The following is a 14,336-nucleotide window of genomic DNA, read 5'->3' as shown; positions in this document are numbered from 1 at the left end:
GGATAGACCTAGTTCTGTTGGGTAGACGAAGTGAGTTTGTAGGTACGCTCTGACTATACTATCATTGGTTTTTGTTTCACTCCAAAGAGGGAAACCCATGTTTGACTGAGTTGTAGGCCAACATCACTAAATACAATTTATCAGATATGATGTAGTTCGTCAGATGGTTTTATTACATTTTATAATGTAATAATAACCACCCAGAGTAAGAATCATTAAAATTTCAATTTTATTCCAATGTTAAATTACTTGTAGTGCTAGCACCTAATGTTAGTGATATATTTTCAACGTTAACGAATTAGCATCTTATACATTTTTAATTGTTAACGGAGAAACAAATTTACGTTAGTTTTATTTCTATGTAAAGAAGCTGAAGTGAACTAATTAAAATATTTTTAATGCATATTTATCAAATGTGTCTAATAGGTTAGGTTATATCAAATAGATAGTTTTAGAAAAGAGTTATGTCCTTCAGATACAAGGAACTGAAATATATTCAACTAATTGTCTATTTCAATCTTATAACTATTACTGCATGTACCTTTTTCAATAAAATATTTTTGAATTGCGAAAAATCCTTAATTTGAATTCCCTGATTAAATACTTTGAAGTAACTTAACTACTGTTTCTGTGAACTTTGTGTTACACAATATATGTTTATCAGGAAGAGTATTTGTCTGTTTACAATGGGCGATTTCTTTTAAAAATATTCGTTTTAGATTTGATTTGTAAAGAAACTTAAAAGAACCAAAGTAAACATTAAAACTAGCTCTTATTTAAAGTATATTTGACTATCGAAGCAGACCGGCGTACCTACATGCTAATCTTAATAATCTATATACTGTTTTCTTGTAAATATATTTGAAATAAATTGAAATGATTTTACTTTTAGAGAGCAATTGTGAATATTATTATTCTGTAAATAAATAATACTAATATTCTTGACTGAAACTTGGATATCTTTTACAAATCGAAGATCGGTGTAGAAATAATACTTCCTGCATGGTCTCTGGATCTAACATCGCTTTACTTCATCCTATGATGGATCAAAAAGAATATACGAAACGTATCCGTAAAGTAAGGTTTCAATTGCTGTAAGTGGACAAAAAAATACTTTAATGGATAAGCTGACTACATTGGTTGTCCCTGTAGGTTTCAATTCACCTCTTGAGAATGTTTGTTATTGGCACGCGGAGTCTAGGATGTTTAACACATGTTTACAGTGAATGTGTTTACTCCGAATCCCGCCAAGTGCGAAGTGTTCTCCGTTATAATTTTTCTTGTACGAAATATTTTGGAAAACCCTTCAAACAAAAACAACTTTGCTTGGAGTGACTTCCACTTTTGTATTGTTTCTTCATTCATTCAGTTTTTTACTGTTTCAAGTAAACTAGCAAACAAAACTTCCACTGGAATGAAGAGATCAAGAATGGAGTTGAAATGTGGCTCCTGCAGCAGGCGCTGGAATTTTAGGACTGTGGGATACAGAATCCAGTACCCAAATCTATAAATGTTTAGACATTGGCAAAAATTCCACTGGAATGAAGAGATCAAGAATGAAGTTGAAATGTGGCTCCTGCAGCAGGCGCTGGAATTTTAGGACTATGGAATACAGAATCCAGTACCCAAATCTATAAATGTTTAGACATTGGCAAAAATTATGTTACAAAATTAATCGTATATTACTAAATGTGTTATAGTTATAAACATTTTAAAGAAAAAGTGTCTAGGTTGAGTACTAGTAGTTTTATCATATCGCTCCTCATTCAACACATATTTGTTTTTAAAAAGTTCAGTTAAGTTGAATGTGCAAGTACAAAATATTGATATATCTTGTGTAGGCATCACGCTGGAAACATCACGGAATGTATTATAATTGATATTGCTTAAGTTGCGCTTGAATGAAGGAGACACCAATACTGTGGAGATTGGAAGAGTAGTCCGATAAGTATGTAGTTTGTCGCCGCCAATTATTCAACATTTACAGTGAATGTTTAATGATGGAAGCATTAATGGGAATTGGAGATTTCAAGATTGGAGGACAGATCATTAACAAGATCAGGTATGCAGATGATACGATTACAATAGCTAAAACCAAAGAAGGACTACAGGGGATGATTGACAAAATAGTTGACATTGGAAAAATTAACATCGAAAAGTCGAAAGTCATGAGAATATCCCGTGGAAACACCCCCTTACGGATCAGAGTAGAAAAAAGAGAACTTGAAGAGGTTGATAATTTCAAGTATTTGGGAAGTATTTTGACGGGAGACGCTACTGCACCAAAGAAATCAGGTCAAGCATTGCCATAGATAAAGAAGCATTCAACAAGAAAAGATCACTCTTAACTAGCATTCTCAATATTGGACTTGAATCTGGTCAACTGCTATATATGGATCATTGGACTGTATGGTTCAGAGACCTGGACATTACGGAAGTTAGAGAAGAAATATTTAGAGGGCTTCGAAATGTGGTGTTCGAGGAGATAGAGAAGATAAAACGGACAGAAAGCGCAACTAACAAAAATGTATTAAAACGGATAGGTGAGAAGAGGACACTTCTAGCCACCATCCTTCGTAGAAAGACTAATTGGATTTTACACGTATTGTGAAGAAATTGTCTTCTTCATACCGCCATAAATGGAAAGATAAAAGGGAAGAAAGGAATATTAAGAAGAACACAACTGAACGATGATTTGAAATATAGGGAAAAATATTGGGAGTTAAAAAGGAAGCTGAAGATAGAGAAAAGTGGAAGAAACATTTCCAGGCCCAAATCTAAAAATTAAAAAATATATATATATATAAAATAAAAATAAGAAATCCTCATTAGTGCTAGGAGCTGCCGAAAGGCAGAATACTTAATGATAATAATACCATCCGCAGTGTTTAGATGCTGATGTTGGTTACTTTGACCATTTATATTGAATTAAAAAATAAGAACACTTGCGTGTTAAATTAGACTTGTATCTTAGTACGTTTGTTATTATTGAAGATAACACTTTTAATATTAATGAAGCTTTTTTTGTCACTCTCTTTCTAGTCTAGAACAGGTATATACAAATAAATCTCAATGTTAAAAGAATTCTTCAGGTGTTAGAGTTTTATCGGTGAACATCGATTTTCATTACATATAGCGTGTCGAAATCATCTATCTACTCCTAAGCTAAAATGAATTATCATACATAATATTGAATGTCTCGGTAATTAAAAATTAATTCCTCAATGGTAAGTGAAAAAATATACCAGAAATGGTTTACTGAAAAAAATAACATTAAAATAATAGGTTAATATTTGGATTGTACTTAACAAAATAAACATATTTTTCTCTGAAACACGTTTATCTTGTTTCCGTATCTTTACCTTTAAAATAGCGTTTATACATTCAGAGACATTTTAAAGAAACTTTTTAAGCATGAATACTTTACTTTCTCTGTATTTAGAAATGGAAACACAGTATTTCCACTGAATAGATTAATATCAATTCAGTTAAAGAACTATATTCAATTCTTTGTCCTAATTGCATTCACTTTGTCTTATTTTAGAAATCGTAAAGAAGAATATTTTTTCAGAGTGGTTTTATATATGTAAAGCTTACCAGTTGAGTTCGAAAAAGTGGGTTCTTTTTCAGGTCCATCTGTAATTAGAAAACTCATCCTTTAAATATTCACGACAAACGAGACTAATAAACATTTTAACCTTTTTAGTTAATTACATTATGTTATTAATATTACAACTAGTTTACAAGAAAGGTAATGCAGTATGGAGTATGCTTTCATTATATTGTTTAGCCCCACGTCTATTCTTTTTTCAATTGGAATGTCTTTAAAGCGAACTAATGAACATTGAATGGAAGTGAGAGCTGATACTGAAGTCATGCTTTTTTTTCTGACAATGATGATTTCTACAAACAATGCTGATGATTTATTTTCGTGTTTTTCTTTAGATTTGGTAGCACAAGAAGCCCAGAAATCACAGCTAATAAACTTTACTTAAGTAAACATGTAGAAATCCTAAAATTAATCCACCCAAGCCTAATGTATAGAAGTCAAGCCCTGAAATCATATTTATATCAGGAGGGAGTGGAGTCGCGTTCTATTTTTCAATAAGGGTGAATTCAGTGAATGTAATTATTCTAGACGTACATTTATCTGAAGAGAAATGGAAACTTACAGTATGTCAAGGAAACATTGTCGAACATTATCATTTAGGAAAGCCGGTATACTTTTGTGGGGAGATATAATGTTGCATGAGCATCCCGACTTCCCGAATTTTGACTACTGTTTACTCACCAGTCAACGTCATTACAACACTGTATTCTTCCACATGCCTCTTTTCGAATTGGAAAGCTGGCCCCAACTTCTTTACGAATGACAATGCGTGCACCAAAAAGCGCAAATGGCTGAGTTCTTGGAACAAGAGGTTTTTCGGTTAATAGACTGGTATACCTGTTGTCCTTACTTGCATTTCGTCGAGCACCTTTTTTCTCTACGAGAAGGACGTACTACAGCATATTCATATTCATTAAGGATCATCCAGCAGTAAAAAGCGTTTGTAAATACATTAAACTCCATACCACAAAAACACATTACCAACTCTGTAAGCAGCAAAAACGAACTTTAAAGAGCATGAATTGCTTTTCATATTGATCACAAATACTTTTTAGGATCTTTCTCCCCTGTAACGTCAGAGACAGCATCATGGGTCGCAGTGATTTCAGTATAAGTTATTGGTTCTGTATAAAATTGTATTTTTTCTTCTAATCACACCTCTCTATCTGTTCTTTCCTGTATCATACTTCATCACTAATTTCCTTCTGTGATTCAAATTTCATCTATGTCACTTGGAAGTGACATAACATGCATAATTTACTTTTTTTACTTAAGTGGTGGATGACAAAGGTAAGTAATGATGATGTAATAATGCTATTTATAATGTGTTATAATATTAGTGTATGTTGGTTATAATGTATCAATTTCTGGATATTATGAGTTGTATTTGGACAAAGAACATAGCATAGGTGTAGTGCGGTGGTATTACGAATTGTATATGCTTATGTAGGCAAGAAATGAAGGTAAAAATGCAGATTTTTGTACAATAGTAAATTCAAAGACTTAATGTCCTTAATATAATAAAAGAGTAAGTTAAACCTGTAGAGAATTTTTCAGTCTGTGTGTAACGATAATTCCTAGTCGTTCACCGTCATTTTAATAGGTATAAATATCGATCTGCGCTACTTGCCTGACTGGCGCCAATAAGGAAATTTTAATGGCAATATTCAGATTCAATTAAACTTACTCAGTTCGTAGTTTCAATTTAATTATTTGAAAACAAACAAAGGAAGATTTTAATCTACAGTGCTAAGAGTACCAGAGATTTGTAGAAAATAACTAATTGTAATAAAATTAAACAGTGAGTAATCATAATAATATATTATCATTATTTCGTAAAGGAATAGTGGATATCTTTAAGTCGCTTCCGTTTGAGTAATACTGTATGTTTAGGGATCTGATACATTATATGATAAATGTATATTATGTGAGCATTAATTTCAACCCAGTGTAGAAGTTATATCTATAGAACATTACTCCACATCAGACGGAGTAGTATCTCGACCCATCTTAACTGGGGCAGCCATTATATTTCCAATATATTACTAGTACTAGTGAAGCAGTTATAGTTTATGACACAAACGATTCAATGATCCAATTCATTTCTCCACTTACAAGTGATTTGAGTATTTGAAGAATTACATAAACAAATTACAGTAAATGGAAGAGTAACTGAGAACATTGTCCAATTAACAAATTGATTAGTAAGCTCTAAATTTACAGAAAACACAAATCTCCTCTCTATATTAGAATAATTTATACAAAGACAGAAAATAAATGTACCAAAATTAATTATAACTTTAATATGGAAATCTGATATTAAAAAGTTATACTATTACTAAATGATAAGCCTGAATTGTAATTAACCAATTTAATAATTAGAATAAAATGTAAATATTTTTCAAATGAGAATAAATCTATAATACTCGTAAGTTTCACTAATTTAAAAGTACTAATTAGGAAATATACCCGATTTCACCATTCATTTTGAAAATGTCATGTATCTTTAAAATACTAACATAGAAATATAACCGCAGCTTGATTCGTTAACACAATTACAAAGATTTATGATTTGGATTTCCATGGACGACGAAATCTGCTTTTATTTTAGGTATTTTAGTAGGGTTTAGGCTCTTTAGTATTATAAGAAGATGGAAATTACGAAATGAAACATTTGAAACTTATCTAACTAACTAACTAACTCTATGGCCTATGGAACCCGGAGGTTCAATGCCGCGTTCACAAAAGATCTCCACTGACTTCTATCCTTAGCTAACTGCATCCAGTTTCTACTTTGTATTCCAATCTCTGCGAGATCCATCTTAATATTGTCCTCCCATCTGGGTCTAGGTCTTCCTAATGGTCTTTTTCCGATTGGTCTTCCAGTCAAGAATTTGAAGGCGTTTCTACTTTCTTCCATTCTAGCTACACGACCTGCCCATCTAAGCCTCCTAGACTTCACGACTTTAACAATGTTGGGTAAACCATATAAATTATGTAGTTCCTCGTTATGAAGTTTCCACCACTCTCCATTCCCGTTCCTCTTGGGTCCGAATATTCGTCTCAGGATCTTGTTCTCCAATACTTTCATTCTATGTTCTTTCCTCAGAGTAAGTGACCATGTTTCGCAACCATACAGAACAACAGGCTTGATTATCGTTTTGTATATTTTAAGATTCAAATTCCTCGACAGAATTCGCAACGACAAGAGATTTTGAACCGAATAGTAACACGAATTCCCTTTAGTCGACATCTATTTTCTCCGTGAATATGAATTTTCTCTGTTAATATTGATCTTAGATTTGAAACTTATCAATCATGAAAAAATAAATTTTATTTTAAAAATAATGGGATACCATAATCTGCTTCTGGGGAGCCGTCTGGAGGGCAAAGAACAATAACTACACTTATTGAAAAGATTTTCAATTTGTATGAAAGAGTAGGTAAAGTTGGATAATAATGAGAAATTTCAATAGCAATGTTCCAAACGGTTACTCACAAGGGAAGTACGCAAACCGTGGCAGGTTGATATTTATGAAAATTGGTACCCTGACGAAGTGTTCATCGCTAATATTTGTTGTGATAGTCACTCGGTCCGAAAATACTTTGTTCACCCGCTACGTATAATACATATACAATTCAGTGACTGGCTGAGGCTGTGCTGAGTTATACTCCAAAAATGCCGGAAAAAGGCAGAAAATGAAAAATGTGTACATGAAAATTGATACCTACAAGAGGGGGACACGTAACCAACACACAAGCATCACACATAAGCGTCAAAGCAAAAGTAGCGTGTCACAAGCAGTGTTATTAATCCCAACACAAATTTATAGTGTTTTGAAATAGAACGTATACCATTTAAGGTATCAAAATAATTGACATAAAACGTAAAAGCAAATAAGCAAAAGTTCGGTTACCAGTGTTCTCAAATAGTGAAAAACTGTGATATAATTAAAAATATTATTGAGATATGTAGGTCCCAAGAAATTGAATAATTAATGAACTGGTTGAATATGGTTTTACTTTTACCTGATAAGCTAACTGCCGATTTGCTTGTGCATGTAGGTATGAGGAATGTCATATGATATAATGTAGATACAACGTGCGGTTACTAAGGAAAGATGACTTAAAATCGTGTTATGTCATCTTATATTTGTAACGCTGAGGCTGACAGACGGTTATTTGACCTACAATAATTTGAAACTAGAATATGGATTCTATCCCTTCCATTTGTAGAGTGGACATCGTTTGGGGTACGTTATAGCTTTAGCATAAAGGTACGTAACATTTCAAACTGGGATCACCGTTTCGTACAGAGCTTAGCTATCAATCCTAATGTTTGGTATGAAGAAATTGATGAAGACGGAAGAAATCCACCTGTGATATAAATGCTTTCCCGAACATGGACAAGCAGAAATAACCTGAGACTATAACATTTTCATATGGAGTGAGAACTGTATATTTATTGTAGTTTTCCCTAATCCATATCACCATTGAACCCTACAGTGGCTCCCGTTGATTATTTCATAAAAAAATTGTTTGCACAGATGATAAATTTCAAAAGTTTGATTTTGGAATTTTCACTTATTTATACCCAATACCCCAGAGCCCAAAATCGACCAGTATTTTTCATATGAAGTTTCTAAATAATAATTGCAAGTAATATTATTCGTAGAATACTAAATAAAAATAATTATAATTAAGATCTACCTTTAACCTAACACGTTTAGTTTTGATTATTTATTTCACATTCTACCGTACGAACACCTATTAAAATTCTTTTTAAATGACACTAAAACACCATCATTCTGTAGAATATACGCTGGTTGGGACAAATAAACTAATTTAAAAGTAAAAGAACTTATATACAAAATCAGAACAATTTCAATAAAGTAAAAGTATAGAAGAATTATGAATTGAACTCATAGAAGATGTACCATTAAATATAACAGAATTTTTTAAAACAAATTTTCTACGTTATCACTGGGTGAAACAAAGAAGATTAATTTATGTTGCTTGAATATGCTTGAAATTAATAAGACCGTCTTGTGGAGACATAAGAGAGTGGAAAACTGATCATTATCTCTGAGTTCTGATAAACTCCTGTATAAAGTTATCACTCTTAATTGCGAAGCTATCAAGAAAGAGATTACCTTTGCAAACTACAGTCTTTTCCTTTTCATCAATTTCGCCATGTTTGTTGTCCTCGCAAAGACATCGATTCTTGATACATCTTGGAAACTGCTTGCTTCGTTCTTCACACTCCAGGTCTCTATTGCAAAGGATACCATAGAATGACTTGAATCCTACAAAGAAAACATGATTATTTAAATAAATATATGATATAATATAAGTTAGCAGGGTTGTCTGCTTCATTCAATCTTTATGCAGTAAAAATAGCTGCAATAGGAGAAACAATAAGTTTGTGTTATGCGGGTTGTATTATAGTTTGACACAAGCCCGCTGCTACTTCGACTGTGTCGAATTTGGATTGAAGTGTTCAAATAGTTCGTAGTTTTTAAATCAACTACCTGACATGATGAGTAGTCATTTTAGTAACATGCAATTGGTGTTTTTATATATGCAATTGACAAACAACTCTCTTTGGGGAATCTAAAACAAACAATTAGTTGTCAGAAAACTTGAGGAAGCCCGATGAAAAATATGGGATGAAAATAAATTATTTTTTTAAAAAAACTAAAGCCATGGTGATGGAAACGAACCGGTGTCAAATATAGAAGTTGGAGGGGAGAAAATAGAATAGGCCACTAGTTTTCGACAAATGGGTAGTATTGTTGCTAGTGATATGAAATCCGAACGTGAAATATAAGCAAGGATAGGAATGGTGAATGAAGCCTTTAGGAGGAATAAAATACTATTTTGTGGGCCCTTGAATAAAGAGTTGAGAACAAGACTCATAAAGAGCTTCGTGTAGAGTATTATACTTTATGGGTTGGAAAAATAACATTACGCAAAATTGATGGAAAACGACTGGAAGCTATCGAAATGTGGGTGTGAAGAAAGATGGAGAGAATTTTGGAGCATCGAGCGGAAAATGAATGGGAGGGTACTAGATATGGTGAAGAGAAAAGAACAATTATAGATGTTATTAAGAGGAAGAGAAACTGGTTGGACATTGGCTAAGAACTAATGTTTTAGAGGATATGGTGGCAGGAAAGAGAGGGGGCGAGGCAGACTACAATTAATGGACGATATTAAAACAGAGAAATAGTACGTGAAGACGAAGAGGTTAGCAGAAAACCGTGGAGAATGGAAGCATCTCAGTTGCACCAGATGGCCTTCCAATAATGACAGAATACTTATGATGATGTGATGATAAGCAAAATGTGGAATAAATTATTTATAAGTGTTTACGAGGAACAAAATACAGTCGACGACGAAGAGGAACATAACAAACAGAGTAAAAACGTATGATAGCATTTCAACACATGTAAATGCTGTAAGAAAATTAATTTCTGGCAAAATATGAAATATTACAGGAATAATAATAAGTTGTTGTCTATTTAGTATAAATGTGAAATATACCTCAGAGAAGTTTGCTTAGATCAAAACATAAAAGCAGATAGAAATTCTAGAAATTCCCAATATCCATGACGATATATATATTATATCCACGTTAGGTAATGCACGCTTTAAATTACAGTATACGTGTATTTATCTGATACATATGAAAAGTTTTGATTACCACTGAAGTATAATGACCTGGTTAATATTAGTATTTCTATGTCCGTGTTTACCATGGTAGCTGAGGTGTTATTAACAACGAATAGTATATATATAGGAAGATCTTTATGGCGCTTTTATATTTTCGCGTTCCTTCATTGATATAGCTAGCTTTGTAACAGAGCCGTAGCATAATTTCCAATCACTCAACACAGAATCCGTGTGAAATCGGTACCACTAATCTTGTGTTACAACATCGGCCGCTTGATATAGAAATAGCACGCTAAAGTGATAGGCTTTGTGTTCTATCAATCAGCCCAATATTTCTTTGCGTGTCTGACAGAACATATCTTTGTCTATTTTACAATAACTTATGTAATAATCTTAAGTCCACACTTGCAAAAAATCTTTTCTAGTGGAGTTCAAATCCATCAAGAGCAAGAATCTATGTTTTCTGAAACAACTACCAAATTAAAGGTTCATACGCATTTATTATAGGAGAAAATATTGCATAATAAGTTGTGTATAAGCTATTTGAGTTTGGTGCAAAGTGTGAATATGAACTTCAAAAAATTTCATTTGTCAGTATGGTTTACTATCATACCTATTGCCTGGAATTTAAACCAATCAAAAATATTTAGTGAATTACCCATTTTTAAAAGATATAATTATTCTTATATTTTTGCTATAAATTACGCACAAAAATACGAATTTTTATGAAACATAAACTTTACTTTGCAACTTCGGTATACTTATATCTTTTACCATTTTGTTTTACCTTTAAAATATAAAAGAACACACTTAATGAAAAATACTCCTAAATTATTAAGTTATAAAAGGAACGGCTCATAGATTCACTAAGGATGCAGACAATGAGAAAAAGCATTCAAAGCAAGAGGGTAAGCTCAAATCATCTTCCTAATTCTAAGAAAATATCGGAGAGTAAGTTCCCCCTGGATACTATAAACAGTAATATTTATGCAAAATGAATAAGATAATGTGAGGAAAAGGAACAACAATTTCTTTTTCCACATTAAAAAACAAGGACGTTTATACATTTGTGATACTACTTTACAAGACTAGAAAACACATCTTTGGGAAAATGCTCGTTCTGGATACTAAAAAGATTACAGTTCTGTTGAGTTTATGATAGGTAACAAAGTGATTTCAATGAGTGTCTTCTTTAATGCCGTAAAGCGATGGGAATCACTGAATGGGAGATCATGACTTTGTTGGATGTGTGAGGTCGAAAAGGTAGAAATGTTATTTTCTGTTGCTTCCAAAGAACGTAGTCTCGATATGGCATCAAAAAAGAAGTCTAGGTATCAGATCATGTCGCTTCCCTCAAATAAGGCACTACAGTTTAGTCAGTGCCTGGCAATATTGCTGAGAATTGATCCTATTCCAATCTCCACACTGGCCGGGCACAAAATGGGCAGTTCATCCGAACTTTCTGTTGGACTGTCATAGAAATATCTGCAGGATCTTGGTCGTACGCCATCAAAACACTTATTGATGGTTCATTTATTGAATAGATATTTTATTCATCCTATAAACTAACCATGTTTCCAAAAAATGAGATGAAACGTATTGTCGACGTTTTTACTAATTAGGATTTTCTATTAATTTTTAATCAGTATGATGGAGTCTCACAGACCCTAGTCATCATTCATTTCTCTTTAAATTTAAATGTGCTGAGTAGATCACGCTGAATTCTTCTCTGACGTGAAGTATCAGTATGTTAATAAGAACAAGAACCAGTACGGTGACTTTTTTATAATGTGAGTCTTGTGGGGTGTCAGATAACCAGCCAGAATATTATACCATAGATATTCTGATGCTATTGCCACAACTGAGAAGCATTCATGATACAACTTCTTCTTAGTCAATGTCCCACTTCTTGATACTATTGAAAATTGTTTTTTTTCCTGCACAATTATATAATAATTTTGTAACTTCCAAGTAAAGTAAGTTTGTAACTTGATAAGAAAGTTCAACCTTACTATGGAATAAAGGCAATGACACATACGAAACAAGCCTCCACTGCCATCTGGAGACACATTTTTTAAATAAACTTACCTACATAATATTCTTGGTCGATTCCAACTCACTCCACTTAGTGAGTTAAATTAACCAGAAGTGTCGCTTATCATTATGTTTTTCCGAACCGCTCATATATATGTATGTATTTAGCTTTTCTTTTATAAATTTTGTGTTTTTCATATATAAATTCCTCAAAATGACATAATAGATACTAGTGGTCCTAGAAAACGCGTTACATTCTGCATCTAGGTCACTTTTCAATGAAAATAAAAGGTGTCTGTTTGAGACTGTATGTGAGATTATATTTGAATCGCTGATTTGAGAAACGTCGTATGTCAGCCATAAGCCGAAAATGAATTTACATGTAGCTTTGATTCCTGAAGGGTAGCTACACCGTTGGTTTGTGATATGTCAGAAGCCCCGCTAATAATTCATGCAATATCGAGCTGCAACAAGTGTCCCTGAGTTGGGAAACGTCACAAATCATTGGCTTACATCATTATTGATATTATTGAATTGTGACGTACAAGAATTAAATATCAATATGATTGTTGAGAGTGTTGAAGACAGGTGGAAGATGAAACAGACTGAGAAATTTGAAAGCGATGTAAATGAAGATAAATTGAAGGAGAATGATCCCTTAATCGCTAGTGTCAACTCTTCTCTTAAAAGAATACATGGCAGTGGCGATTTAAAAGAGGGAGGTCACAGTTGTTTTAAGTCCATTTTTATATTATATATCTGGAGAAGAAATTAACACAGAAAAAATCCAGAAGAAAATAAATTCATTGTCTTCGTGAAAACTGTCATCTAACCTCCTATTTCTCAGCAGATATACATTTAATCGTTCAACGAGAGCCATATATATATGTATTGCTATCTTTGTAATACAAGAGACATACAAGAAAGACTGACTTAGCCGTGGAAATAGAGAAAAACACATAACAGAGTCGAATTCACGAACAAAAAATAGCGGCACTGTCAAACCCCACCGGAGTGTAAGTAACTTATATTTACTAAACTAGTTAAAGGCTACAGGTATCAAACACTAGAGTATCCTTCCAAAAATGTGTAAAATTCTATTCTAATTACCTCCATACAGTAATTTCTGCCCTTGTATTTCCATTTGTGTTGGACCTCCTTCCTCTGTGGAAAAAGTAAAAGGAATTGAAATTATTGCTATTTATACAACTCTATTTTTCGTAAGAAGGTCAATGTTCAGAAATTGAGTTAACTGGCACCTTAAAAGATCGATATATGATTTATTCATAAGGTAAACTAAAGAAAACACGTTAAAATTTTTCAAATTATTAAAATAACAGGTAATAAGTGTCTTCAAATATAAATACTGGAATAAAGTAATGCACCACTTAGATGGAATGAAGAAAGTTTAATGTTAATGACACAGTTTGCGATCAATATTCTTAACGTTCGAAATTGTATACGCAAGATGAAAATGAACGCATCTTAAGAAAAAAAGCGAAGTATATTGAGAAATTGACTCATCATGATATATAAAACATTTCCACGTAATTCTTACCAATTTTGCATATATACCCCTTACATCAAAATAAAAAGAAATTCATGTTGCACTTTACTCAGAAACTCATGCATCCACTTCCCCATAGAGTTACAAAGTTATTGGGTGAAGTAACTACGGCTAAATGATGTCTTCTTTCATAAAGTTTTGCGTATAGCTTTATAAATATGCCTGCACGTGTTGAATTTTGCACAATGGACCGCTATGGCTCAGTGGTAGAGCATTCACCACTTGTGCATGGGATTCCTTGGTTCGATGCCAGCTCGCGCCAAGTAAACTTTGTGGTGGAAAAACATCGTGTGCGTGGGATTCCTCGGGGTTCTCCCGCTTCCTCAAACTTCTTTCCACCATTTACTTCATTACATAAAGTTTTTTCATAAAACTTAAAGATTTCGTTGCCTCTTTACAATGTACCTCCTGCGTGTGTGAAAGTGGAATGTTCTAAGTTTCTTTTTAATA

General features: G+C 32.9%; 1 protein-coding gene across 3 annotated transcripts in view; it reads right to left on the bottom strand.

Moving 5' to 3' along the window:
• The window catches only part of LOC145683706 (uncharacterized), a 169,118-nt gene that overhangs the window by 33,204 nt on the left and 121,578 nt on the right, over window positions 1-14,336 (bottom strand). For all 3 annotated transcript variants that reach the window (XM_081755143.1, XM_081755144.1, XM_081755145.1), the window contains exons 37-39: window positions 13,430-13,483; window positions 8,764-8,916; window positions 3,598-3,636 (exon numbers count right to left, since the gene is read on the bottom strand). In XM_081755143.1, coding sequence (XP_081611269.1) covers window positions 3,598-3,636; window positions 8,764-8,916; window positions 13,430-13,483 — 246 coding nt within the window. The remainder of the gene's footprint in view (window positions 1-3,597; window positions 3,637-8,763; window positions 8,917-13,429; window positions 13,484-14,336) is intronic.

The sequence above is a fragment of the Thermobia domestica genome, chromosome 4 (assembly GCF_964235325.1).
Source record: "Thermobia domestica chromosome 4, izTheDome1.hap1.1, whole genome shotgun sequence".
In the NCBI taxonomy this organism is placed as follows: domain Eukaryota; kingdom Metazoa; phylum Arthropoda; class Insecta; order Zygentoma; family Lepismatidae; genus Thermobia; species Thermobia domestica.
Note: the sequence above shows the minus strand (reverse complement) of the source record. Positions and strands in the feature narration are given on the sequence as shown.